The sequence below is a fragment of the Malaclemys terrapin genome (genome assembly GCF_027887155.1).
Source record: "Malaclemys terrapin pileata isolate rMalTer1 chromosome 20 unlocalized genomic scaffold, rMalTer1.hap1 SUPER_20_unloc_1, whole genome shotgun sequence".
In the NCBI taxonomy this organism is placed as follows: Eukaryota; Metazoa; Chordata; order Testudines; family Emydidae; genus Malaclemys; species Malaclemys terrapin.
The window spans coordinates 932,089-960,040 of NW_026530188.1; the positions used below are offsets into that span (position 1 = coordinate 932,089).

At 65.7% G+C, this 27,952-nt stretch overlaps 2 protein-coding genes across 3 annotated transcripts; both read left to right on the forward strand.

Moving 5' to 3' along the window:
• The first annotated feature begins 2,125 nt into the window (after positions 1-2,125).
• OTUD5 (OTU deubiquitinase 5) lies at positions 2,126-20,367 on the forward strand. 2 transcript variants are annotated; one of them, XM_054014887.1, is made up of 9 exons: positions 2,126-2,853; positions 7,873-7,966; positions 15,907-15,971; positions 16,311-16,467; positions 16,972-17,120; positions 17,380-17,565; positions 17,824-18,034; positions 18,665-18,778; positions 19,109-20,367. In XM_054014887.1, exons 1-9 carry the CDS (start codon positions 2,305-2,307, stop codon positions 19,225-19,227), a joined length of 1,644 nt encoding a protein of 547 aa, XP_053870862.1. In that variant the 5' UTR covers positions 2,126-2,304; the 3' UTR covers positions 19,228-20,367. The 2 variants fall into 2 exon arrangements, with proteins under 2 accessions (XP_053870862.1, XP_053870864.1); XM_054014889.1 differs by having other exon boundaries at positions 2,746-2,853; positions 7,876-7,966.
• Positions 20,368-22,094: 1,727 nt separating this feature from the next.
• On the forward strand, positions 22,095-27,948 carry PIM2 (Pim-2 proto-oncogene, serine/threonine kinase). Its single transcript, XM_054014883.1, has 6 exons — positions 22,095-22,264; positions 24,553-24,659; positions 25,316-25,366; positions 25,992-26,364; positions 26,562-26,738; positions 27,194-27,948. The coding sequence occupies exons 1-6, from the start codon at positions 22,225-22,227 to the stop codon at positions 27,361-27,363; spliced, it is 918 nt and encodes a 305-aa protein (XP_053870858.1). The 5' UTR covers positions 22,095-22,224; the 3' UTR covers positions 27,364-27,948.
• Positions 27,949-27,952: the final 4 nt, after the last annotated feature.

The following is a 27,952-nucleotide window of genomic DNA, read 5'->3' on the forward strand; positions in this document are numbered from 1 at the left end:
GGGCAGAGAAGATGGGGGTCGAGGGGCTGCCCTGAGCCCAGAGCGACGCCGCTGTTGTTGGAGCAAATACAGTGAAACGTGTTGAAACTCAGACCCCCGACTCCCGACCTTCCTTGGGGCGCGGGGGGCGAACTAACAGGGGGTGCGACACAAGGGGGCCCCTCTGGGGGGTGTCGGCTCTGGAGGGACCCAGGGCAGGGGGTGGCTGGGGACTGGGACACGGGGCCTATCCCCACTAGGGGGCGCTGGCTCAGCGGTGTGTGTAAGAGAGCCCGGACTCCTGGGTTCTCTCCCCGGCTCTGGGAGGAGAGTGGGGGCTGGTGGGTTAGAGCAGGGGGGGCTGGGAGCCAGGACTCCTGGGTTCTCTCCCGGCTCTGGGAGGGGAGTGGGGGCTGGTGGGTTAGAGCAGGGGGGGCTGGGAGCCAGGACTCCTGGGTTCTCTCCTAGCCCCCCCCCTTGGGGCTGGGTGGGTGGGTTGAATGGGTTAGTAGGTGAGAAAAAGGGGTGGGACTATTTTTGAGTGACAAGCACCTCAGCCAATCAGAGCGGCTGCCGCGCGGGCTTCTCCAGGGCAGGGCAGGGCTAGAGGGGAAGGGGGCCTTTGATTGGATGATGCCTTATAGCCAATCAAAATGGAGGCTTTTCTTCTTGGCCAATCAGAGAGCTGTCCTCTGATGTCCAACCAATCAGAGATGAGCGCTGTGCTCTCAGCCAATGAAATGTGGGCACCTGTCTTCCCAGCCAATCAACGTCATTTGCTGTTTCGTCGTCCAATCGGAGGTGTGGAGCCCGTCCAGCAGCCAATCAGAAGCGAAGGTCGATCCTTCGTAGCCAATGAGAGACGACGTATCAGACTCCTAGCCAATCAGAGATGGCTCCTTTGCGTTTCAGCCATTCGGAAATTGGTTCCTTGTCTCTCAGCCAGTCAGAAATGAGTACTCCACCTCTGAGCCAATCAGAAATCGGTTCCGTGGTGTACAGCCAATCAGAAATGAGAGCTTAACCTCTGCTCCAATAAGACAAGTCACTGTTACTAAGGGCGGCCCAGGTCCCGCCTTCCGCTGTGTCGTTGCTATGGGCTGTGGGCGGGGCTATTGTAGTGAGAAAACGGGTGTGGGTGGGACCTTCTTGATTGGCAGGTGAGCCGTGGCCAATCAGATAGTAGGCCCGTCAACTGTGGCCAATGAGCGTGAGGCCGCGCGTGGTAGCCAGTGAGAGCAGGGCAGTTTCCCAGGCGTGCGTAGTCCCCGCCCCCGGCGTTGCTAAGGGGCGTGACGGCGGAAGTGAGCGCGCGGGGTCAGGGGCCGGCTGTGTTGATGTTGACACTAGGCCGGGGCCGAGCGCGAGGGGCTGCCGCGGAAGCCGGGAAGGGTCAAAAAGCCGCAACGGGGCGGGGGAGGGGGAAGGAGCGGGCGAGCGAGGGGTTGATTCGTCTGCGTCCGGCCGCCGGAGGCTGCTGCCCCCCCCTCCCCCCGGGGTACTTTCGCCCCGACGACCCCTCCCTATGGGGGGGCAGTGAGAGTGTGGGGGAGAGGGAGCCCCCGGGGACCTCCCCCTTAGCCCCTCCATCCGGGTACCCCGCCCTCCCTAGTACCCCCCTTAGCCCCTCCATCCGGGTACCCCGCCCTCCCTAGTACCCCCCTTAGCCCCTCCATCCGGGTACCCCGCCCTCCCTAGTACCCCCCTTAGCCCCTCCATCCGGGTACCCCGCCCTCCCTAGTACCCCCCTTAGCCCCTCCATCCGGGTACCCACCATCCCCTTAGCCCCTCCATCCGGGTACCCAGCCCTCCCTAGTACCCCCCTTAGCCCCTCCATCCGGGTACCCCGCCCTCCCTGGTACCCCCCTTAGCCCCTCCATCCGGGTACCCCGCCCTCCCTAGTACCCCCCTTAGCCCCTCCATCCGGGTACCCACCATCCCCTTAGCCCCTCCATCCGGGTACCCACCATCCCCTTAGCCCCTCCATCCGGGTACCCAGCCCTCCCTAGTACCCCCCTTAGCCCCTCCATCCGGGTACCCCGCCCTCCCTGGTACCCCCCTTAGCCCCTCCATCCGGGTACCCACCATCCCCTTAGCCCCCCCATCCGGGGCCAGCCCCGCCCTCCCTGGTACCCCCCTTAGCCCCTCCATCCGGGTACCCCGCCCTCCCTAGTACCCCCCTTAGCCCCTCCATCCGGGTACCCAACATCCCCTTAGCCCCTCCATCCGGGTACCCAGCCCTCCCTAGTACCCCCCTTAGCCCCTCCATCCGGGGCCAGCCCCGCCCCGCCCGCCGGCCCAGCCGGGCCCCGCTCCCTCCCGGCCATGACGATCCTGCCCAAGAAGAAGCCCTGCCCGGCGGCGGGGGACGGGGAGCGGGACCCGCCGGGCGGCCCCCCCCGCGCCGCGGCCCCGGGCGGGGTGGGCGGCCCGGACCCCCACCCGCACCCGCACCCGCGGGGGGGGCCCGGCCCGGACTCGCACCCGCGGGGGGGGCCCGGCGGCGGGGGCGGCCCCCCCGCCGGCCCCGACCCCCGCGGCGGGGGGGCCCGATCCCGGGCCTCCCCTCCCCCGCCCCGCTGGGGGGCGCCCCCCGCCGGCTCGCCGCCGCCGCCGGGCCCCGGCGGGGTGGGGGGCGGCGGGGACCCGCTCGCGGGGCTGGACGGGGCCCCGCTGCTCGGCGCGGGCGAGGCCCGAGGCGGGGGCTGCTGCTCGGGGCCGGGGCACAGCAAGCGGCGGCGGCAGGGGGGGGCCGGCCCGGGCAGCAGCCCCGAGCGGGACGAGGCCGGCGGCGGCGCCGGCTGCAACAGCGAGGACGAGTACGAGACGGCGGCGGCCCGCGGGGAGAGCATGGACCCGGCCACCGTGGAGCAGGTACCCGGGGGGGGGTCCCCTGGGGCGGGGGTGGGGGGGGCCCTGACCCCCCTCTTCTGGGCTCTGGGAGATTGGGACCCCCCTGGCTATTGGGGGACCCCCCTGGCTATTGGGGGACCCCCCTTCCTCTGGGGTATCCGAGGGATTCCCCTTCTCTGAGCTATGCTGCAGAATGAGGGATTTCTCCTCCGCTGAGGGCTGTGGGGGGACCCCCTTCTGAGCTGTGGCAGGGATGGGGATCCCCTCTGAGGTATAGGGGAACCACCCACTGTACAGCAGGTATCCTGGGGGGCATTCTCTCCTTGGGAATGGGTGGACCCCCTCCCTCTGAGAGCTGGGGGAAGTGGGGAGACCCTCCCCTCTGACCTGAGCTGGAGGGGTGCAATGCCCCCTCGTTTGGGGGGGGGAAGGGAAGATCCTCCACTCCCTGATCTGGGGGAGGCACCTCCCTTTCAGATGTGGTGGTGAGCCCCCTTCCTCTGATATGGGGGCGGGGGCAGCCCTGCCTGGGGAGATGTTGACAGGCGACCCTGCTCCCTCTTGGGGGGGGGGGGGGGGGGCTCTGATCTGGAAGTGGGAAGACACCACCCCCATATGATGGGAGGGATGTAACAATCGGGCGGTGACCTTTACATTTCCCCATGGGGCCTCTCTCTATGTGATTGGGGAATGGGGGGCCGTGTCCGCCGGAGGGGAGGGAACGGGGGGGCCCCCTCTGGCACTTATCCTTGGCAGTTAGTGGGGGTGCTCTGAGCTGGGGGGGGTAACGCTGTTTTTCCAGCTGTACACTCATCCCATGTGGTGGGCGCTGAGGGGGCCCCTGTATTGTCACCCTATTAGTCTGCTGTTTACCACCTCTTATTGCTGTTTGGGTGCGGGTCCCCCCAAACGCCCCCCCCAGCACTCATTCTTAGTCACTGGGGGCACTTGACCTGTGAGCTCCACCCCACCCCACCCAGATCCAGTGGCTGGGATTCTAGGGACCCAGGCATCCGGGCCTGCTTTCCCTTTGGAGGTGGGATTCTAGGGACCCAGGCATCTGGAGGCTCTGGTCCCCCGAGCACACTGGGAACCCAGGCGTCCGGGGGCTCTGCTCCTAGCCCCCCCTCCTCCCCCTGAGCAGGGCGGGGGAGGGTTGGTCAGTGCCGCTGTTGGTCTGGACCGGGTGCCCAAAGATACGGTTGTGATCGGGCTGGTGCCAGGCGGGTGCTGGTTCACACAGGCCTAGGGGCCGATCCCGTGGGGTTTCTGCCACATGGGAGCCGGTGGGAGCGTAGCGGCCGGTTCCCCCAGATTGTCTGCGAAACAGGGTGGCCTGGGAGCGGGCTGTGTCTCCTTGTCTGGGGTCGTGTTCGTCCCTCCCTTCAAAACCCCAGTCTGCCCCGTCCCTGTGTGTCTTTCTCCTGCTTCCCAGAATATCGTGCTCTCTCTCCAGCTACCATCTGCTCACATGCCCTCTGCCCTCAGAGCAGGGTTTGAGCCCCTAATGGATCTCACGCACCCCCCCCGGCGCGCGAGGAAATGTTTAAATCAAGGCCGGCTGCGTCTCTAAGACACCTGCAGGGGTTAATTCAGGGCCAATCTCACGCCTGTGTTCTACAGAGGGTGTCTTTTGGCCTTGGGATCTATGAATTGCTATCTTTGTGTAGCTGGGGAAACTGAGGCACGGGGTAGCCTCGCCTAACGTCACATGGGGTGTCTGGCGCAGAGCCGGGATTGTGAGCCAAGGTCCTCTTGCGTCCTCATCCAGTGTCCTGAGAGACTGGGCCATCCTATCTCTCAACACGGCTTTGCAGGGGGCTGGGAGATGGAGGGAGGGGTGGTGGGGCTGGGAGGGTTCACTGCTGCCCCCTCCTGGAGGGGATGAGCCCTGTTCTGCACCAGGGGGGAGGGGGGCGGATTTATTCAGTCTCGTTATGTGCTCATTGCATGAGGGGAAAATCTAGCCCTCTCAATAGTGATTAAATAGTTAACACTGACAGGGGCTTTAATGTTGACACCCCAGTTAGAGTAACAGGCTACCCCCCTGCGAGCGATTGGCTCGGGTTCAGGCTGCGTCGGTTACGCTGGGGGCAGTTCACACCTCTGCGAGCGATCGGCTCAGGCTCTCAGCACATTCAGGGGAGGTTTTGCCCTAGATGGTACTATGTGTGTGTGTCCCTCGGTGTCCCTGCTGCCCCCTGCTGGAGAGGCTGAGTCCTGCTCTGTGCATGTGAGCGTGCGCTCACTAGATGGTGCTAGCGTAAGAGACACAATTCACCAGGTGAGCAAGTGAAACTAGCTTCAGCGTGGAACCCTAGCAATGGTGAAAAGTGAACTGTGTGTTGTTGTAGCATCTAGGAGCCCAGTCCTGCCCCAGGACCTCTTTGTTCTGGGTGCTCGACAGGATATAGTTGGTGTATTGTGGTAGTATGCAGGAGCTCTGTCCTGGACTGGGACCCCCTTGTGCCAGGCGCTGTATGTTATCTATTAGGTGTATTACGGTAGTGCGGGGGGGGGGGGGGAGGGGAGGGGCATTGCGCCAGGCGCTGTATGTTATCTATTAGGTGTATTACGGTAGCACCCAGGACACACACACACACACCCACCCATGCCAGGTGCTGCATGTTATCTATTAGGTGTATTACCTGTAGCACCCAGGACACGCTTCCCGCCTTGTGGCAGGCGCTGTGTGTTATCTATTAGGTGTATTACGGTAGTGCCCCCAGGGGAAAGCGCTGTATATCATCTATTAGGTGTATTACGGTAGTGCCCCCAGGGGAAAGCGCTGTATGTTATCTATTAGGTGTATTACGGTAGCATCCAGGACACACACACACACCCCCCTTCTGCCAGGCGCTGTATATTATCTATTAGGTGTATTACGGTAGTGCCCCCAGGGGAAAGCGCTGTATATCATCTATTAGGTGTATTACGGTAGCACCCAGGACACACACACACACACCCACCCATGCCAGGTGCTGCATGTTATCTATTAGGTGTATTACCTGTAGCACCCAGGACACGCTTCCCGCCTTGTGGCAGGCGCTGTGTGTTATCTATTAGGTGTATTACGGTAGTGCCCCCAGGGGAAAGCGCTGTATATCATCTATTAGGTGTATTACGGTAGTGCCCCCAGGGGAAAGCGCTGTATGTTATCTATTAGGTGTATTACGGTAGCATCCAGGACACACACACACACACCCCTTCTGCCAGGCGCTGTATATTATCTATTAGGTGTATTACGGTAGTGCCCCCAGGGGAAAGCGCTGTATATCATCTATTAGGTGTATTACGGTAGTGCCCCCAGGGGAAAGCGCTGTATGTTATCTATTAGGTGTATTACGGTAGCATCCAGGACACACACACACACACCCCTTCTGCCAGGCGCTGTATATTATCTATTAGGTGTATTACGGTAGTGCCCCCAGGGGAAAGCGCTGTATATCATCTATTAGGTGTATTACGGTAGCATCCAGGACACACACACACACACACTCCTTGTGCCAAGCGCTGTATGTTATCTATTAGGTGTATTACGGCAGTGCCCGGTGGCAGAGCCTTGCGCCAGATGCTGTACAAACACAGACCAGAGAGAGACTCCCCGATCCCACAGCCTGAACCCAGCCCTACCCCGGCCGCAGTGAGGTGGAATTACCGTTGCCCCTCCCCCCGCCCAGCGGACCTGCCCCCGGCAACGCGTGGCTCTGGGTTGCGCAGGACACTGGGGGAGATGTGGGTGAATCGTGCTGCTCGCCTGTTGGTTCGGGGCAAGACCCGCTCCAGGCGGAGTAACACAGGTCGGGGAGAGAGGCTCCGGCCGGGCCGTGTCTCAGTCCCGGTGCGTCACAAGTGGCAGCGCGGGGTATTGCTGGGGTAACTTGCCGACAGACAGACCCGTCACCCATCCCTACAGTCCAGGCGCGAAGGTGCCCACACGTAGGCCGACTGTCTCTCGGTTGTTGGCAGCTTGTCTAGCTGCACGTGCCGCCTGTTGAGTTGGGCTGTTGCAGGGGATTGTGGGATGGCACTTGGCCTAAGTGAAAACCCGCCAGGCGTTCCCCTTACGGGGTCTGGTTTGTCTAGCCGGGCGGGGGGTCCCCAATCCGGGCTGGCTTCACAGGGCCTGGCACTCGGGAAACCCCACCCCATCTGGGCTATGGGTCCTGTGGGATCTCCTCTCCCTGGGGCTGGGATCCCCCCAGCTGAGATCAGGGAAGGGGGACCGGAGGGGGTGCCTGGGACGGTACCCATTTGTGATGGACGTCTCCTAGCTCAGGTCCATTAATGCTTCATGTGGCGAGCCAAGATGGGGGGCCTGGTCCCACAGCTGAAGTTGGGGGGGGGGGATTTGTGTGGGGCTGGCCGACCCCCTTTCCCACTCGAGGGCCAGACAGAATCTGATCTGTAACCCAGTCCGTCCTGACATCACTGAGTGCCCGGGCCGTGGGGTGATCCCCATACGCAGCCGGGGGCATCAGCTGGACCACTGAGCTTAGCCCTTCCAGGGACTTGAGCTTGGATCCTGGCTCCCAGCCCCCCCCCCCCCCCCCCCCCCGGCCACTCTAACCACTAGGCACCAGTGCTCCGTAATATGCCATGTACGTACCCTACGTTGTGCCAGAGACTGGGGGCCTGGGCTCTGAGCGGGGGCCCTAGGAGCTGGGAGACAAGGTGGCTGGGCAGGGGAGTCAGGGCCAGGCACTAGGGGGCGCTGTGCTGTGGGGAATGGGCTGTGGGGCTCGTCCGGAGGCGCTCTTCCCTGGTAGTCAGGGCCGGGCGCTGGGGGGTACCATGGGCAGGCGGGGGCGGGGGCTCGGCGGGGAGCGCCATGGGCAGGTGGCGCCGTGGGGTGGGGGACTCGGCCAGGGGGTGCCGGGGGGCTCGGTGGGGAGCACCGTGGGCAGGTGGTGCCGTGGGGCGGGGGGCTCGGCCAGGGGGCACCGTGGGGCTGGAAGCTCGGCCGTGGGGTGCCGTGGGGCGGGGGGCTCGGCGAGCAGCGCCGTGGTAACTTGCTGACGGGCGTTCTCTTGTCTCCAGCAGGAGAACAGGTTTGAGAAGTCGCTGCGGGAGAAGAAAGGTTTCATCATCAAGCAGATGAAGGAGGATGGGGCTTGTTTGTTCCGGGCCGTGGGTAAGTCGGGTGTGGGGGGGATGTGGGGCACCCCTGTCCTGGGGGGAGCAGCCTGATCTCCTTCCCAGCCCTTCTGGGATAAGTTGGGGGAGCAGGTCAGGGTGGGGATGGGGGTCAGTGTTAGGGGGGCTGGTGGTCATGGGGACCTGCTGGGGAGCAGGTCAGAGTTGGGGTTCAGGCGTGATGGATGGGGGATTTGGGGCAGGGTTGGGGGTGTCATAAGGAATGAGTTTGGGGGTCAGAGTCGGGGGGGCATGAGAGAGGATTGGGGGGTCGGGGTGGGGGCCTGTGTGGAAGCCCTAAGAACGGGGTGTAGTAGGGTCAGGTTTGAGGGGGCTGGGGTCCCTGTGGCGAGATCGGGTGGTTCCACTAGGCCTTCACCCCGGGTTCCTGGAAAGTGGGTGCGGGGGGTGGGGGGTGTTCTTTGCTGCCTGCCAGCTGTTTTCAGGGTGATCTCTGAGTTGTGGGGTTCGTGGCCCCCAGGGCCTTGGCTCTGGGTTGGAAAAAGCGGGGGACGGGGGGCGGCTTTCAGGGGAGACTGTATGATGGTCAATCGGGGTCAGGCAGATCCCCAGACGGGCTTCCCGTGGGTGCTGACAAGGGGCGCGAGGGGAAATCGAGGCACGAGGAGCAGAGCTGGGGATAGGAGCCTGAGTCCCAGCCCTTCCCCACGAGTCCACACCGCCCCTGGGAGAAACAGGGAGCCTTGGCGCTGCGGGGTGCCCCGCTGCAGGTGAGGGGCTGAGTGGGGGGCTCTCTCCCCTGGCCGGCAGGGCCATGCTGTGGGGGGCGCCACGCTGCGGGGGATGGGGCAGGGGGCACTCCCCATGTCAATCATTGGCCTTCTATTGATTGACATCTCTAATCCCTAAATCCATCTTTGTCCCGCCCCCCAGGCCTTATGATTAGCTGCTCATTTGACCCATAGGTGTGTATGACCCCCCCCATATGGAGGGGCGGGGAATCAGTGACCCTGCCCCTTTCCCAGAACTCTGTTCTTCCCCCCGCCCCCAGAGGTGGGGGATTCCTTGATCGGGGGCCCCCCGATGGGCTGGGTGCTGCAGAGAGATTTCGGGTACACCCCGAATGAGATCAGGATCCCACCCCATATGACCGAACATAAGAACTGGGGGTAGTGCACAGCCTGCCCTCCCCAGAGGGGGCTACATCTCAGCACCAGGCGCGCCATCCCTGCAGGGCGTTTTGTGCAGCTGTTCCCAGCTGCCCCTCCCCAGAGGCGGCTGCATCTCAGTCCCACAGGCATGAAGTCTGTTACCCTGTCGGTGCCTTTTCCCGTGTGACCAGCAGGGGGCAGCACAGCCCTGGCATTGCCTTCTCCTCTGCTGGTCTCCTCTCAAGCCCACACACCCGCTTGCTTCTGCCATAAACAGCCTCCCTTCCCGCGGCCAGCACCCGCCCCCCTCCCCTCCTATCACCCCTGACGCAGCAAAGCAGGGCTGCAGATTGTCCCCGCCGCTGCGGGTGGGGGGAGCAGGGCACGTGCGGGGTGGGGGAGAATGAGCCAGGCCAGCATGATCTGTGGGGTTTTTTGGGAGGGGGGAGTAGTTTGAGGTAGATGCAGAGAGAACCCAGGAGTCCTGGCACCCAGCCCCTCCTGCTCTAACCCACTAGACCCCCGTCTTCTCCCAGAGCTGGGGGGAGAACCCAGGAGTCCTGGCTCCCAGCCCCCCTGCTCTAAATACCAGGCCCCCCTCCCCTCGCAGCACCGGGGAGAGAACCCAGGAGTCCTGGCTCCCAGCCCCCCCGCTCTAACCACCAGCCCCCCCTCCCCTCGCAGTGCCGGGGAGAGAACCCAGGAGTCCTGGCTCCCAGCCCCCCCTGCTCTAACCACCAGCCCCCCCTCCCCTCGCAGCGCCGGGGAGAGAACCCAGGAGTCCTGGCACCCAGCCCCTCCTGCTCTAACCCACTAGACCCCCGTCTTCTCCCAGAGCCAGGGAGCGAACCCAGGAGTCTTGGCTCCCAGCCCCCCCACCCTAACCCACCAGCCCCCCCCTCCCCTCGCAGCGCTGGGGAGAGAACCCAGGCGTCCGGGCTCCCATTGCTGGCGCTGGCTTGGCAGGGGGCTGGCGTGGCTGCTGAGTCGTGGCAGGGTTTTGCTGAGTCAGAGGAGGTTTTGCAGCATCATGTTTTGCTCCTGCTCTGCCCAGGCCTGGCAAGGCCTTGTCAGTGGTCGCTGCTCTCCAGACTCAGCCGCCCGGAGGGCCCCGCCCGGCCTCCGAACTAGAGCAAGGCGCCTTCCCACACTGCAGCTGGTCTCTCTGCCAGCAGTGGTGCGGCCATGGGGTCAGAACCCAGGCGTCCTGGCTCCCAGCGCCCCCACCCCTTCTATCCCTTTAGACACACTCCCCTCCCAGAGCCGGACAGAGAACCCAGGAGTCCTGGCTCCCAGCCCCCCATCCCCTCGCAGTGCCAGGGAGAGAACCCAGGAGTCCTGGCTCCCAGCCCCCGCGCTCTAACCCTCCAGCCCCCCCTCCCCTCGCAGTGCCGGGGAGAGAACCCAGGCGTCCTGGCGCCCAGCTCCCCCTGCTGTAACCTCTAGATGCACTTCCCACCTGCTTAGATTAAAGGCAGCCCTTGCCTCTCGTCAATTACACCTACATTTTCCCAGCAGCACGTCAGTTTCCTTCCTCTTTTGATGGGTTTTCCACCTGCCCCCCAGGTGGAACATTCCCTGCCCCGAGCATCAGCACCCGTCCCACACATCCTCCCTGGGTTAGAGGGGGGCTGGGAGCCAGGACGCCTGGGTTCTCTCCCTGGCAGTGGGAGGGGAGTGGGGGCTGGTAGGTTAGAGCAGAGGGGGTGGGAGCCAGGACTCCTGGGTTCTCTCCCGGCTCTGGGAGGGGAGGGGGGCTGGTGGGTTAGAGCGGGGGGGGGTGGGAGCCAGGACTCCTGGGTTCTCTCCCCGGCAGTGGGAGGGGAGTGGGGGCTGGTAGGTTAGAGCAGAGGGGGTGGGAGCCAGGACTCCTGGGTTCTCTCCCGGCTCTGGGAGGGGAGGGGGGCTGGTGGGTTAGAGCGGGGGGGGGTGGGAGCCAGGATTCCTGGGTTCTCTCCTTGGCTGGGGGAGGGGGTCTCGTGAGCACCGAGAAGTGACTGAAACCCCGGTATTAGAAAGCCTTTGTGGTGTGAGGGGTGGGGGAATTTCAACCACCCTGTTTTGAGAGAAACTGAAACTCGCAGGCCGATAAGGGGGGAGGCAGGTGACTGCTGCTCTTGCTCCGTTCTCAGTAACGCCCCACCCCCAGCGGCCCTTCACCCCTAACGATTAGCTGCCCCCAGGGGAAAGTCTTCACCCCTGCATTAGTGTCAGCCTTCCCTGACTCACTTCGCACTGTTTGTACGGCCACAGTGCCACTGGGAAACCAGCCCTCCCCCTGGGCCCATAGGACCTTCCTCCCCGTTTCTACTGCTTCGTCTTCCGTTCCAAAGGACCCAAGGCCGGCTCCCCGGGCGCTGAGCTGCAGCCATCTCTGGGGCGGGGGAGCCAGGGAACAGCCGCGCAGTGGGGTGTGCGCGCTCAGGGAGCGGGGGGGGCGGAAGCACCGCATGCACCACTGGCCGGCCTGCCTTCGCGGTTACTGACTTGTCCTCTTCCTCCAGCCACGATGGGGAATTTGGCTGCTAAGAATAGCCAGCACTTTACATACACTGGGCCCCTCCCGCCCCTGGGGGGTAGCTGCTTTCCCCCTCCACAGCAGAGGGTGAGGAGCAGGTAATGACGTGCTGACACTCCCATGCTCTAACCACTAGACCCCAGTCTCTCCCAGAGCCAGGGAGAGAACCTGTCTCCCAGCTCCCCCCACCCTCCCAGAGCCAGGGAGAGAACCCAGGAGTCCTGGCTCCCCCCACCCTCCCAGAGCCAGGGAGAGAACCCAGGAGTCCTGGCTCTCACTACATTCATAGCTCCAGTAGTGAGTGTTGACTTGGAGCTAGAACAGTTGCCCAGCTGCCCTGCCCCAGAGGTGGCTGCATCTTGGCGAGCAATTTCTAAATCCCTTTAAGCTGCGTGATCCTTGTGGGTGTCCCCACCCTGTGTACTGTTACCCCTGTGTGGCCAGGTGCATTGGGAGATTTCACACTCGCCCACGTGGGCTGATCCCCCAAGAGTGGTTAATTTGTTTGGCTGGAAACCCGGACAGAGGGCTGAGAGGAGGTGGCTGTTGAGGTAGCCGGGAGCCATCAGTGTATTCCGGGAGAGAGCAATCAGGCCGATCCTCGATGCGTCTGTTAGTCAGTAGGTGAGAATTTCAATCCGGGGGGAGACGCTTTTCGACTGGCGCGGTGTGATCTGGTGACACGGTGACAGCGCCGGGCCCCGGACACCTGGGTTCTATTCCCAGACGGGCTGGGTGAACTTGGGCAGCCCTGCTGTTGGGGCCTCTGTTTCTCCTCCCGCGTTTGTCTATGTCGACTGGAAACTCTCCAGGGCCGGGACTGTTTCTTGCTGTGTGTCTGCGCAGCACCCGCCCGGTGCCTGGCCTAACAGGAACCCCCGTCTTGGTTTGGGCAGGGGGGCTGAGTAGTGCCCCGTGCCATGGGGCCTGATCTTGGTCAGTGAGGTCTGTCCAGCACCGAGCGAAGACCGAGGCACTGATCTCACTTGGGTGGGAGATGGGGAGCGGGTGGGGCTCTGATCTCTTCCCGGGGGGGCCTGTCTGTGCAGCACCTGGCATAACAGGAGTCCCCTGTCTCAGCTGGCACTTGTAGGAGTCCCTGTTACACAAGGTGTGTCCGTCGTGGTTTGGGAACCCGTTGTGCCGGGCGCGGTGCATGGTATATTAGGTGTATTACGGTAGCGTCTCGGCATTCTCGGTTGTGTGAGGTGCTGTACATCATTGGACGTATTTCAATAGCGTCTGGAGAAGGCGCGCTCTGGGCCGTGGAGGGGAAAGCAGACGGGAACCGGGAGGCTGTGCCGCTCAGCGCTGTCGCTTGCCAGCTGGATGCCGGACCGGCGCAGTGAACCCAGTTCTGGCCCTTGGCCGAAAACTCTCAAAGTCTTACGGGCCGAGACCAGCGTCCGTTCGGGGCCATCAAAACCCCTTGGCCCCTTTCAGGGCGATGTGCTCCCGGATGGGGGCCCCCCGGTTCTTTTCACTCGGTTCAGCTTCCAGTTCCAAACAGCGGCTCTCCTCCAAGTGCCGTTTTTCTGCTTTGCAACCCTTCCTGCGCTGCCCCTTTCTTGCCGGGACGGGAGCCATTCCCCAGCTTCCTTTGGGGCGTTCGAGAGAACCAGCCCGTCTGCCCTCGGGAGCCATGAATTTCGGGTTTTGGCAAGTCTCTGTATTCAGCCCAAGTGAGCCGCGCTCACCCCGTCTCCTCCACTGAGATCAGCTCCCTGTTCCTGGACCATGGCTCCGAGGCGGGAGGGAGACGCGCCGGGGGCCTGGGCTGGAGGCGTCGTGGGCGGGGGTCGGCGGGGAGATGACAGCGAAGAATTGGGGGGCTCGACTGCGAGGAGCCGCCAAAGGGACGACAAGCGGCTGCCGCTGGAGGGACTAGAAAAGGGGATTGTTGGTTTGGCCTCGTTTGGGGCAAATCGCGTTCCCCCTCTGGTCTGGGGGGGTCTGTCAGCAGGCAGGGGGCCTGGCGGGGGGCGGAGTGGGGGGTGACGCGGGCTCAGGGGGAGGAGTTTCCTGGCTTCTCTTGCGCCCCTGGGCATTTCCGCAGCCGGCTAAACTCTGGCTCTCAATGTACAGTGGGCAGAACGGTGCCCTGAGCAGACCTAGCGATCTCGCGCAGGGACCTCCCTGCTCCAGGCATCATCAGTGAGGGAGAGAACCCAGGAGTCCTGGCTCCCAGCCCCCCTGCTCTAACCCACCAGCCCTTGCTCCCCTCCCAGAGCCGGGGAGAGAACCCAGGAGTCCTGGCTCCCAGCCCCCCTGCTCTAACCACCAGCCCCCCCCACTCCCCTCCAAGAGCCAGGGAGAGAACCCAGGAGTCCTGGCTCCCAGTCCCCCCCCCCCCCCGCTCTTCTGCAGTTCTGGAGGGGAGTGGGGTCTAGTGCATTGGGTGGGGGGGTGGGGGAAGCTGGGAACCAGGACTCCTGGGTTCTGTTCTTTGTTTTCCTCTCAAGTCTGGCTGTTGTTTGCCTCAGTTGCCCTTAGCTCTGGCCCCGCCTCCTAGTAACTGGGGGGGGGGGAAATAGTGGGGGGGCAAACAGCTGTGGTCTTTCACTTCCTGTTTTCGTGTGCCCCTTCGCAGCCCGCAGCGCGTTTTTGCCGAGCGTGGGTATAAATAACGTACGGGCCGACCGCAGCGCAGGCTTCTGGGAAACCCAGCTGGTCCCCATGTGACTGACGGGAGCTGCCGGCCAAGGCCCCCCCCCCAAACACCCCTCAAAACCCACATCCTTGTTTACATTGCAGCGGGGGGCGGTGAGTCACTGGCTCCTGTGATGCAGCACGCAGCACTTCAAGGTGCTAGGCCTCATGGGGTACCCTGTACATCAGCTGGATCCAGGACAGGCGGGGAACCCAGGAGTCCTGGGCCCTAAGCCGCTCTGCTCTAACCCACTAGACCCCCTCCCTTCCCAGAGCGGGGAGAGAACCCAGGAGTCCTGACTCCCACCCCCTGTTCTAACCCACTAGCCCCCATTCCTCTCCCAGAGCCGGGGAGAGAACCCAGGAGTCCTGACTCCCACCCCCCGTTCTAACCCACTAGACCCCACTCCCCTCCCAGAGCCGAGGAGAGAACCCAAGAGTCCTGGTGCCCTGCTCTAACTCAGATTCCTTGGAGGGGAGCAGAGTCTAGTGGTTAGAGCTGGGGGGCTGGCAGTCTGTAATTAGGAGTTTGCCTTTTTGATTTCCCTGCACTCCAGGTGCCATCTCCCCGGACAGGTCTCCTGGATCAGTGCCAGGGTTAGACAGAGGGTGGGAGTGAATGGCTGGTGTTCAGACTGGGGAGCGGTAAATAGCGGGGTCCCCCCGGGGGCTGCGCCGGGACCGGTGCTGTTCAACACATTCCCAAAGGGGCAAACGACTCGAGAGAGTCGAGTCCCCGGCAGCCAGCGAAGAGCTAGAAAGGGATGTCCCCGAACCGGGCGAGCGAGCGGAATTCAGCATTGAGACACGCAAAGGAAGCCAGATCCCAGCCGTGCCCCCAGACCTCTGGGGTGGAAATTCGCTCTTCCCGCTCCAGGAGCAGAGCTCGGCGGCACGGTGAAAACAGCCGCTCAACGTGCCGCATGCTAGGAACTGTGAGCAGAGGCATAGAGACTATCCTAGTGCTGCTCTGGAAACACCTTGAAGGCGGCGCCCAGGTGCAGTCGCCCATCGCAAACCAGATCTATTCGAAAGGAAAAGGTGCAGAAAAGGGCAACAAAAAGGATCAGGGATGGAGCAGCTGCCGTATGAAGAGCCGGGGCCGGTTCAGCTGGGAAAAGAGGCGACTAAGGGGGGATGTGACAGAGGTCTATAAAATCACGATGGGGCTGGGAATGGTGAACAGGGGAATGTTCTTCACCCCTTCGTGTAACACACGAACTAGTGATCTGCTGAGGAAATGAACAGGCACCAGGTTTAAAACAGACGACAGGAAGTATTTCTTCACCCAACGCTGTCGACCTGTGGAACTCCTTGCCAGGGGATGTTGTGCAGGCCAGGACACTCACTGGGTTCAGAAAAGAGCTAGCCAAGTTCCTGGAGGGGGGTCCATCAGTGGCTGTTAGCCAGGATGGGCAGGGCCGCGGACCCCCGCTCCGAGTGTCCCTAGCCTCTGACGGGCAGCTGCGGGGACTGGGCGATAGAGGCTGATTCACTCGGGAATTGCCCTGTTTGGTTCATTCCCTGTGCAGCGCCTGACGCCAGGCAGGACGCAGGCTGGATGGGCCCTGGGTCTGCCCCACTGTGGCCATTCGTGATGTCCCCCCACTTCCCCGCGTCTCCTGTTCCATCTCCCGACACCCCTCTCCTCTCTTCCAGCTGACCAGGTCTATGGAGACCAGGACATGCATGAAGTGGTCCGGAAGCACTGTATGGACTACCTGGTGAGCAGGGGCGGAGGGACAGAGCTCCGGGGATCCCCAGGGTGGCCACCTTAGCGTCTTCCCCTGTGGCAGGCCCCACGGGCCCCATGTCCCATTCCTCGCCCCCCTGAGCCAGCCAGTCCCTGCCTTGGGGCCAGATGGGAGCCGGTGCCCCCCAGAGGGGGCAGGCCCCTGCCCCATTCCCCGCCCCCCTGAGCCAGCCAGTCCCTGCCCTGGGTCTGGGTGGGAGCCGGCGCCCCCCAGAGGGGACAGGCCCCTGCCCCATTCCCCGCCCCCCCGCCGGCCAGTCCCTGCCCTGTATCACAGTCTCTCTCCGGCCCCGGGGCCGCCCCCCTGCAGATGAAGAACGCCGATTACTTCTCCAACTATGTGACTGAAGATTTCACCACCTACATCAACCGTAAGCGGAAAAACAATTGCCACGGCAACCACATTGAGATGCAGGCCATGGCGGAGATGTACAACCGGCCCGTGGAGGTGTACCAATACGGCACAGGTACGGGGGGCCCGGCTGTCGCTCTGGCTCAGTCCCCGTCTCCGCTCGTCAGGGTAACGAGAGGAGCCCCCCAGTCCTCCGACTCCTCTCTAACCCCCCCCACACACACACACGTGACATCCAGCCCCCGGCGCCGGCTGCTCACCGAAATCCCAGCTCAAAGGAGCAGAGGCCGGATCTACACCGCGCAACCCCCCCCGGCCGGCCTGGCCCGGCTGACTCGGGCTTGTGGGGCTGTTTCAGGGCTCCCGCCTCGCGGGGTGGGGGTGGGGGACACAACTCCCTGCTGTTTGACACCCCCCACACACACACACACACACACACCCCGGAGCCAGAGTCTTCCTCCGGGGACTCCCTTGTACTCCCAGGCCATAGATGGTACATTCCGGCTCGTCCCATTAGCCAGGACTCCTGGGCTCTCTCCCTAGCTGTGAGGGGGCCGGGGAGCTGGGAGCCCGGACGCCTGGGTTCTCCCCGCTCACAGGCTGTGCCCGCCTCTCGCAGAGCCCATCAACACCTTCCACGGCATCCAGCAGAACGAGGACGAGCCCATCCGGGTCTCCTACCACCGCAACATCCACTACAACTCCGTGGTGAACCCCAACAAGGCCACCATCGGCGTGGGGCTGGGTCTGCCCTCCTTCAAGCCAGGGGTGAGTGGGGCGGGGCTGGGGCCGCCTCTTAGCCAATGGGCTCTCTGCTTCTGGGGGGGCGGGGCTGGGTGTGTCAGGGCCAGGGGCCGGGTGGGGGCGTGTCACAGCCAGGGGGCGGGGCTGGGCATGTCACACTGGGGGGCAGGGCTGGGGCAGGGCCAGGCATGTGATGGGCGGGGCTGGAGGCAGGTGTCTGACAGACGGGGCGGGGCACTCTGTGGGCGTGGCTCCCTGACCCCGACCCCCCCCCCCCCCCCAGTACGCGGAGCAGTCGCTGATGAAAAGCGCCATCAAGACGTCGGAGGAGTCGTGGATCGAGCAGCAGATGCTGGAGGACAAGAAGCGAGCGACCGACTGGGAGGCCACGAACGAGGCCATCGAGGAGCAGGTGGCCCGAGAGTCCTACCTGCAGTGGCTGCGGGACCAGGAGAAACAAGCCAGACAGGTGAGGCCACGCCCCCGGCCACGCCCCCAGGCCTGGCCACGCTGGGGACTGGCTGGCTCAGGGGGGCAGGGAATGTGACACGGGGCGGGGAACGGGACGTGGCGGGGGGTGGGGAATGGGATACGGGAGGGGGATTGGCCGGTTGGGGGGTGGGGAAGGGGACGTGGGTGGGAGGAGATTGGCCAGATGGGGGGCAGGGAATGGGACCAGTGTGTGTGGGGGGGTCTTCGCTGCTCACCCCTCGCCTCCCCCCCCCAGCCCCGGAAAGCCAGCGCCACCTGCAGTTCGGCCACGGCAGCGGCGACCAGCGGGCTGGAGGACTGGAGCAGCCGCTCCCCGCGCCAGCGCAGCTCGGCCCCGTCCCCCGAGCACCCCGACCTGCACGGCGAGATCACCGCCCTGAAACCGCCCTCCCCGGGCGCCGCCGCCGCCCTGGCGCTGCCCAAGCCGCCCTCGCCCTGCGCACCAGGTCAGTGCCGCCAGGTTCCCTGCCCTCTTACCCAGGAGCTCAGAGTGGGTGATCCAGGAACTGCCCCAGTGCAGCCATTCCCCCCCCCCCCGCCCGCCTGCCTGCCCCAGAGGTGGCTGCATCTCGGGCCGGGTCCCCATGTGGCGTTATGTGCTGCCGTCCCCGCCCCCCACCCCAGAGGTGGCTGCATCTCGGGCCGGGTCCCCATGTGGCGTTATGTGCGGCCGTCCCTGCCCCCCACCCCAGAGGTGGCTGCATCTCGGGGCCGGGTCCCCATGTGGCGTTCTGTGCGGTTGGTCCCATCCTCCCCGCCCCAGAGCTGGATGCATCTCAACATCACATAAGCTGTTGCACTGCAGTGTTATGTGGGGTTGTTCCCCAGCTGCCCCGCCCCAGAGTTGGCTGCATCTCGGCGCCAGATGAGTTGTCCCCATGTGCCATTATGTGCCGCTGTTCCCCAGCTGCCCCGCCCCAGAGTTGGCTGCATCTCGGCGCCAGATGAGTTGTCCCCATGTGCCATTATGTGCCGCTGTTCCCCAGCCACCCCGCCCCAGAGGTGGCTGCATCTCAGGGCCAATGAATATACATTCAGCCTGTTTAGCCCCCCTCCCTCCATCTCTGCGTCCCCAGGCACAAGCAGTCAGTTATCGGCAGGAGGCGGCCGAGCGACCCCACCCTTAGTGTCCTTGTACCCGGCCCTGGAGTGCCGGGCCATCATGCAGCAGATGTCCCCTACTGCGTTCGGTGAGTGTCTCCCCCCTCCCCTCCCAGAGCTGGGGAGAGAACCCAGGAGTCCGGGCTCCCAGACCTCCTGCTCTAACCACCAGCCCCCACTCCCCTCCCAGAGCCGGGGAGAGAACCCAGGCATCCTGGCTCCCAGCCCCCCTGCTCTAACCACCAGTCCCTGAGCTGGGGAGAGAACCCAGGGGTCCTTTGCCGATGGCGAATAGGAGGGCTCTGAATGAGGCCACGCCCCTGAAGCCGCTAGCCCCGCCCCCGATGTGCACGCTGGGGGGGAGGGGGAGAGCTGGGGGGCGCGGGGTGCTCTGCCCCCTAACCCTGCCCCCTCGGCAGGTCTGACGGACTGGGACGAGGACGAGATCCTGGCCTCGGTGCTGGCGGTCTCGCAGCAGGAATACCTGGAGAGCATGAAGGGATCCCTGCACAGAGACAGCCCCGCCGACAAGAGTTGATAATGAATGGAGACTGTCGCCCCCCCCCCGGCCCCGAGCCAGGGCCCCCCCACGGCGCAAACGGAGCCCAAGAACCGGGGAGAAAACCCAACCGGCCGCCTGCGCTGTCGTCCCGTCTGGCGCCAGCTGGGGGCGCTGGACAGGAGCGAGGGAGCCCTGGAAACTACGTCTCCCCCCCGCCCCCACCGCTCTGGGTCTGGGGGGTGGACGCCGCAGACGGAGCCGGTCTCAGGCTGGATTTGGGGGGGTCTGCGAAGGGGGCGTCAGGCGGGGGCCTCCCTCCCCTCTCGTGGGGGTTGGGGGGCGCAGCAGCGGCGAGGGGGGGGCGGCTGAGCACGCCCCTGTATTGAAAGGGGGGAGCATGCCCCGGCCCCCTGTATGCCCCCTGACCTTCCCCTGGCGTCCTGCCCCTGACCCCCCAGCAGCCCCCCAGCTGCACGCCCCCGAGAAGCACCCCACTCTGCCCCCCTCCCGGGGGGAGCTACAGGCCCAGCCGGGGGGCTAAGCTCATGGGGCTGGTGCCCCGTGAGTGACCCCTCCAGAGCCGGTTCAACCAGCTGTGGAAAGACCCTCCCCGGTTGCCCCCCGGCCCTGCTGGGGGGTCCCTGGGGTTCCCCCCACTCAGATCCATCCAGTGACACCCCCCAGCAGCATCGGCCCTGGCTGCTGTGCCGGCCCTGGCCGGGCGCGGGGGCGAATTCCCGCAGCGGGTCACCCTGGCACCTAGCGCTGGCCGCGGCCTCCTGCAAGGCGAAGCCAGGGGAGGGGGGGCTGGGCACGGGAGCTGCTGGTTAATTCCTCCCCAAGTGACACCCCCCGCCAGGGCCTGATAATAGCGGGGGGGTGCTGTGGACTGGGGGGGCCAAGACACACGATAAGGCCCCCTGTTGTGCTACCCCAGAGCTGCTGGGGGGGGTCACCCAGCTGGGCACTGCCCTGACCCCCCTGCCTGAGACGGGGGCCCCGACCGGCCAGGTCCTGCCCAGGAGCGAGGCCCCCCCAGCCCACGTGCTGCCCCCAACACCACATGGGAAGGGGGCCCCGTCGAGCCCCCCACGGCGCCCGGGGCACAGACGCAGCGAGGGACGGTCCTGGCCCCCCAAAAACAGCTTCCAACTTAAAGAAATTGAATTGATTGTTTTCCATTTCGCACTGGATTTTCTTCACGGGGAGGGGGGGGCTGGTGGATTACAGCAGGGGGGCTGGGAGCCCGGACACCTGGGTTCTCTCCCTGGCTCTGGGAGGGGAGTGGGGGCTGGTGGATTACAGCAGGGGGGCTGGGAGCCAGGACACCTGGGTTCTCTCCTGGCTTGGAGGGGAGTGGGTGCTGACAACAGGGAGGGGGGTGACATTGGGGTTAGAGCAAAACACTGAAGCCCCCCTATGCCCCGGGGGGGTACCGGGTGTGACCTTTCATCACCCCCCCGTCTCTCCCTTTCACTCTGTTCCCTGCCAAGCTGCCCCGCCCCGTACCTGACAGTATCGGTCCCTGGGGGCTGTTTTGGTAGGACCTACACAAACTCCATCAAATAACTGCGGGGGCGGGGGGGGAATGGAGGTTTCCTTGCCCTAAAGATGTGCTGTGAATGGGGAGCCCCAGTTCCTGCCTCCAGGGACAGCCCAGGACAGGGCTGGGGCGGGTCCCTGCTCCAGGCTCTCCAGTGGGGGGGGGGCAGCAGGGCCCCTGAGGGTGCATGACCCACCCCCGGGGTCTGGGGGGAGCTCAGTGACCCAAGGGCCCTGCTACAGGCCCTCCCAGAGTCAGGAAAGAACCCAGGCGTCCGGGCTCCCAACCTCCCCCCACACCTGCACTCCAGAAACCAGGCCCCACCAGGGGGCTGCGGGTCGGGAGTGAGGGGCACCGGCAGCGCTAGGGGGGGCAGGGGGTCGGGAGTGAGGGGCACCGGCGGGGGCTGGGAGAGGGGGTCGGGAGTGAGGGGCACCGGCGGGGGCTGGGAGAGGGGGTCGGGAGTGAGGGGCACCGGCAGCGCTAGGGGGGGCAGGGGGTCGGGAGTGAGGGGCACCGGCGGGGGCTGGGAGAGGGGGTCGGGAGTGAGGGGCACCGGCGGGGGCTGGGAGAGGGGGTCGGGAGTGAGGGGCACCGGCGGGGGCTGGGAGAGGGGGTCGGGAGTGAGGGGCACCGGCAGAGCTGGGGGGGCAGGGGCGGCAGGGCCAGCGGGTCGGGAGTGAGGGGCCCCGGCAGGCACCGGCAGCGCTGGGCGGATGAAGACGGGCGGCTCGGACCAGTGACGGGCGGTTCCGCCGGCTCGGCGCTGCCTTTACCCGCCCCAGCGCAGGGGCCGAGCTCTGGCCTTCGCGGGGACTGGACGCTGGAAGGACTAACAGCCCCCGGGCAGCCGGACGCCTGGGTTCTCCCCGGCTCTGGGAGGGGAGTGGGGGCTGGTGGTTAGAGCAGGGGGGCTGGGAGCCAGGACTCCTGGGTTCTCTCCCCGGCTCTGGGAGGGGAGTGGGGGCTGGTGGTTAGAGTAGGGGGGGCTGGGAGCCAGGACTCCTGGGTTCTCTCCCCGGCCGTGGGAGGGGAGGGGGGGCTGGTGGTTAGAACAGGGGGGCCTGGGAGCCAGGACTCCTGGGTTCTCTCCCCGGCTCTGGGAGGGTGGTTGGAGCAAGGAGGGGCTGGCTGGGTGCTCGGACGCCTGGGTTCCCTGTCCCCAGCAGGTCTGGAAGCGGGGCTCACTTCTCGCTGAGGGTGAGGGGCGAGGCGCGGCGGCGGCGGCTGGTTGCCGCTGACCGAGTTCCCAGCAAACGCTGCGGCTCCGCTTCCGCCCCCCCCCCGGTCTCCCAGCGCCCCGATTCCTGGAAAATCACCTCAACATCCCACCCCGCCCGCAGCGCATCCCGGGGCGGGGCCATGCAAACGAGCCCGGCGCTGATTGGCTGGCGGCGGGGTTGTAGCGAGGGAGCCGCACGGCGCGGCGCGAGTCTGTCCCGAGCTGAGTTCGCGGCGCGGCGGGTCCGAGGCTGCGGGGACGGGCGGGGATGCGGCCCGCGGGCGTGGAGGGGCGCGGCGGCCCCAGAGGTGAGAGCCGGCCCCGTTCTCCTGCCCCACGGCCCCTCCCTTCCTCCTCCTGCCCCATGGCCCGTGCCCCACTGCCCCTCCCTGCCCCACGGCATCTCCCCACTGTTCCCTCCCCTTCTCCTGCCCCATGGCCCCTGCCCCACTGCCCCTCCCTGCCCCACGGCATCTCCCCACTGTTCCCTCCCCTTCTCCTGCCCCATGGCCCCTGCCCCACTGCCCCTCCCTGCCCCACGGCATCTCCCCACTGTTCCCTCCCCTTCTCCTGCCCCATGGCCCCTGCCCCACTGCCCCTCCCTGCCCCACGGCATCTCCCCACTGTTCCCTCCCCTTCTTCTGCCCCATGGCCCCTGCCCCACTGCCCCTCCCTGCCCCACGGCTCCTGCCCCACTGTTCCCTCCCCTTCTCTTGCCCCATGGCCCCTGCCCCACTGCCCCTCCCTGCCCCACGGCATCTCCCCACTGTTCCCTCCCCTTCTCCTGCCCCATGGCCCCTGCCCCACTGCCCCTCCCTGCCCCACGGCTCCTGCCCCACTGTTCCCTCCCCTTCTCCTGCCCCATGGCCCCTGCCCCACTGCCCCTCCCTGCCTCACGGCATCTCCCCACTGTTCCCTCCCCTTCTCCTGCCCCATGGCCCCTGCCCCACTGCCCCTCCCTGCCCCACGGCTCCTGCCCCACTGTTCCCTCCCCTTCTCCTGCCCCATGGCCCCTGCCCCACTGCCCCTCCCTGCCCCACGGCATCTCCCCACTGTTCCCTCCCCTTCTTCTGCCCCGTGGCCCCTGCCCCACTGCCCCTCCCTGCCCCACGGCTCCTGCCCCACTGTTCCCTCCCCTTCTCCTGCCCCATGGCCCCTGCCCCACTGCCCCTCCCTGCCCCACGGCATCTCCCCACTGTTCCCTCCCCTTCTCCTGCCCCATGGCCCCTGCCCCACTGCCCCTCCCTGCCCCACGGCTCCTGCCCCACTGTTCCCTCCCCTTCTCCTGCCCCATGGCCCCTGCCCCACTGCCCCTCCCTGCCCCACGGCATCTCCCCACTGTTCCCTCCCCTTCTTCTGCCCCATGGCCCCTGCCCCACTGCCCCTCCCTGCCCCACGGCTCCTGCCCCACTGTTCCCTCCCCTTCTCCTGCCCCATGGCCCCTGCCCCACTGCCCCTCCCTGCCCCACGGCATCTCCCCACTGTTCCCTCCCCTTCTCCTGCCCCATGGCCCCTGCCCCACTGCCCCTCCCTGCCCCACGGCTCCTGCCCCACTGTTCCCTCCCCTTCTCCTGCCCCATGGCCCCTGCCCCACTGCCCCTCCCTGCCCCACGGCTCCTGCCCCACTGCCCCTCCCTTCCTCCCTCCCTTCTCCTGCCCCATGGCCCGTGCCCCACTGCCCCTCCCTGCCCCACGGCATCTCCCCACTGTTCCCTCCCCTTCTCCTGCCCCACTGCCCCTCCCTTCCTCCCTCCCTGCTCCTGCCCCATGGCCCCTGCCCCACTGCCCCTCCCTGCCCCACGGCTCCTGCCCCACTGCCCCTCCCTTCCGCCCTCCCTTCTCCTACCCCATGGCCCCTGCCCCACTGCCCCTCCGTGCCCCATGGCATCTCCCCACTGTTCCCTCCCCTTCTCCTGCCCCACTGCCCCTCCCTGCCCCATGGCATCTCCCCACTGTTCCCTCCCCTTCTCCTGCCCCACGGCTCCTGCCTCACTGCCCCTCCCTGCCCCACGGCATCTCCCCACTGCCCCTCCTCTTCTTCTCCTGCCCCACTGCCCCCTTCCTTCCTCCTGCCCCACTGCCCCTCCCTGCCCCACGGCTCCTGCCCCACTGCCCCTCCCTTCCTCCCTCCCCTTCTCCTGCCCCACGGCCCCTGCCCCACTGCCCCGGCTCTTGCCCCACTGCCGGGAGGTGAGACCCGGCCCTGAGCCCTCCCCACTGCCCATTTCTCTCCGGTCCCTTTCACCCTCGCTGGCTGTGTCGGTCGGGGTGCTGGGGGGGCTCCTCTCCCCCATATCATCCCCCAGGTCTCTCTGGGGTCCCTTCACCCCCCCCCCCCGCTGGCCCCAACCGCCAGGCTCCCCCTCCGCAGAACTGCCCCTGCCGCGTCTCCCATTTCATTCCCGGGGGGCACCCGGCTCGGGGAGGGGAGTGGGGCCTATTGGTTAGAGCGGGGGGGGGCTGGGAGCCCGGACGCCTGGGTTCTCTCCCCGGCTCTGGGAGGGGAGTGGGGGCTGGTGGTCAGAGCAGGGGGGGTCTGGGAGCCCGGACTCCTGGGTTCTATTTTCCGTGCCAGTAACTCTCTGCCCTGCCGCAGGGAAGGACAAAGACGCCTTCGACGCCGTGTATCAGCTGGGGCGGCTCCTGGGCAAGGGCGGCTTCGGGACGGTCTACTCTGGTCACCGGCTGGCTGATGGACTGCAGGTGAGAGAACTGGCTGGCCCCGGGGGGCAGGGAATGGGGCAGGGGCCTGTCCCCTCTGGGGGGCGCCGGCTCCCATCAGCCCCAGGGCAGGGACTGTCTGAGTTGGGGGGCAGGGAATGGGGCAGGGGCCTGTCCCCTCTGGGGGGTGCCGGCTCCCATCCGGCCCCAGGGCAGGGACTGTCTGAGTTGGGGGGCAGGGAATGGGGCAGGGGCCTGTCCCCTCTGGGGGGCGCTGGATCTCACCCAGCCCCAGGGCAGGGACTGTCTGAGTTGGGGGCGGGGAATGGGGCAGGGGCCTGTCCCCTCTGGGGGGCGCTGGATCTCACCCAGCCCCAGGGCAGGGACTGTCTGAGTTGGGGGGTGGGGAATGGGGCAGGGGCCTGTCCCCTCTGGGGGGCGCTGGATCTCACCCAGCCCCAGGGCAGGGACTGTGAGTTGGGGGGCAGGGAATGGGGCAGGGGCCTGTCCCCTCTGGGGGGCGCTGGATCTCACCCAGCCCCAGGGCAGGGACTGTCTGAGTTGGGGGCGGGGAATGGGGCAGGGGCCTGTCCCCTCTGGGGGGCGCTGGATCTCACCCAGCCCCAGGGCAGGGACTGTCTGAGTTGGGGGGCAGGGAATGGGGCAGGGGCCTGAGCTCTGTCTGTGTCTCTCTGCAGGTTGCCATCAAACACATCGCGAAGAACAAAGTCGCGCACTGGTCCAAGCTGGTACGTTTCGTGGGGAGGGGCGTGAGGCAGTGATTGGATGTGGGGGAGGGGAGAGCTAATTCCGACACTCCGCTCGTTAGCTCAGGGTGCTCTCGCCGGTTAATTGCTTCCCCCCTGGAAAGCTCCACGTGGTGACACACGAGCAGTCTGCGTCCCCACTGCAGGCCTGGGGAGGTGAACGAGGAGCTGAGCTCAGCAAATTCCCACCAGGGTCCTCCAAACGGCGCTTTGATCCTTGGGACCAGGGTTTATGCAAATTAACCCTGTCTCCTCCTTTTCGATTGGGTCCAATTAAAGCGGGTGGGTCTATGGGCTGAAGGTGCTTTATCCTAGAAATCACTGCAACCTCTACTGCCCCCTGCAGCACGGCACCCCCAGCACCCGGCCATGACTGCCAGGACTCCTGGGTTCTCTCCCCGCTCTGGGAGGGGAGTGGGGGCTGGTGGGTTAGAGCGGGGGGGCGGGGGGCTGGGAGCCAGGACTCCTGGGTTCTCTCCCCAGCTCTGGGAGGGGAGTGGGGGCTGGTGGTTAGAGCAGAGGGGCTGGGAGCCAGGACTCCTGGGTTCTCTCCCCGGCTCTGCAGTGTGAGGCCCAGCCTCACTCTCCCCCTCCTCTCTCCCCACAGCCCAGTGGGCTCCGAGTGCCCCAGGAGGTGATGCTGATGAAGCGGGTGTGCGCCAGGGGCGGGCACCGGGGCGTGATCCGCCTGCTGGACTGGTACGAGACCCCCGAGGGGTTCCTCCTGGTGCTGGAGCGGCCCGAGCCCTGCCAGGATCTCTTCGACTACGTGACGGAGCGGGGGCCCCTGGCCGAGGGGCAGTGCCGGCGCTTCTTCCGCCAGGTGCTGGAGGCCGTGCGGCACTGCCACGCCCGGGGGGTGGCACATCGGGACATCAAAGACGAGAACATCCTGGTGGAGCTGCGCACCGGCCACCTCCAGCTCATCGACTTCGGCTCCGGTGCCCTCCTGCGGGACACGGTCTACACGGAGTTTGACGGTGAGGGGCCCGGATGCCTGGGTTCTCTCCCCACCTCTGGGAGGGGGGTGGGGAGTGGTGGGTAGAGCTGGGAGCCCGGACGCCTGGGTTCTCTCCCGGCTCTGGGAGGGGTGTGGTGGGTAGAGCTGGGAGCCCGGACGCCTGGGTTCTCTCCCGGCTCTGGGAGGCAGCACCGCTTACCCCTGCGCCCCCTCCAGGCACCCGTGTGTACAGCCCGCCGGAGTGGGTAGGGCTGCAGCAATACCACGTGCTGCCGGCCGCCGTCTGGTCCCTGGGGGTCCTGCTCTACGACATGGCCTGCGGTGACGTCCCCTTCCAGCGCGACGAGGAGATCCTGGCCGCACGGCTCCACTTCCCGGAGCCCCTGCCTGAGGGTGAGCGCCCCCCGCTGACTCCCTCCTGCCCCCCCGTGCCCAGCGCTGGCCCCGCTGCCCCCCTCTGTCCCCCTGCGCCCAACGTTGCCCCCCTGTGCCCCCTGCTGGCCTCCTCCTGCCCCCCTGTGCCCAGCGCTGCCCCCTATGCCCAACACTGCCCCTGCTGGCCCCTTCCTGCCCCCCTATGCCCAGCACACTGCCCCCCTGTACCCAGCAGTGCCCTCACTGGCCCCCTCCTGCCCCCCATGCCCAGCGCTGCCCCCCTATGCCCAGCGCTGTCCCCTGTGGCCCCCTGTGGTACTGCACCCTGACACATCTCTTTTCATTCTTTCACACTCCCCCCCCCCCCCCCTTTTTTTTTTTAATTTCTCTGGATGTCCAAAATGATCAGTTGGGTGGGGTCTGGGAGCCAGGACTCCTGGGTTCTCTCTAACCTCCTTGCTCGTTCCCCCTAGGCTGCCAGGATGTGATCCGATGGTGCCTGTCCCCAGAGCCCTCAGACCGACCCACGCTGGAGCAGCTTCTCCAACACCCCTGGCTGCAGCCTGATCCCCAGTTCCAGCCGGAGGAGGAGCCACAGAACCCGGCGCCCCCTAGGGGCACCGCTGGCAACAGCAGCTGCTGAAAGACTTGGATTTACCCCGTGTCTCTCTGCCAGGATGGGGACCCACCCCCATGGGGAACACTTCAGCCTCGGGCAGCTGGGCCTGTGGCCAGCTGAGATCAGAGTTGACCTGGTTTTACAGGTGTCTAGAGCTGGGGAGAGAACCCAGGAGTCCTGGCTCCCAGCTTCCCCCCCCCCCCTTCTAACCACTAGACCCAACTCCCCTCCCAGAACTGGGGAAAGAACCCAGAAGTCCTGACTCCCAGTTTCCTCCCCTCCCCCGCTAGAGGTTTGGATTCTGGTCCCTGTCGAGGATCAGCCGTGTCTCTGTATGTGTAAATACTTGTGTATTGGCGTGAGCTGGGCTCCCCTCAGTACCAGCCCATGAGGGGGGGATGAGGCTTGGGGGGGCTCTAGCCCCCCCATTTCCAGCCCCTCCCATGCTCCCTAAGGTGTGGCTTGCTGGGTTGAGACTGAGGTATCTTATCTAAGCTGCTTAACGGGCCCCGATGCAGGGGACCCCGGTGCCAGCGTGACATTCAGACCAATTCTGTACAGGATTGAGAGGAAGAAAAATCTATTTAAATAAAAGAGGTTTTATCTTTATCCA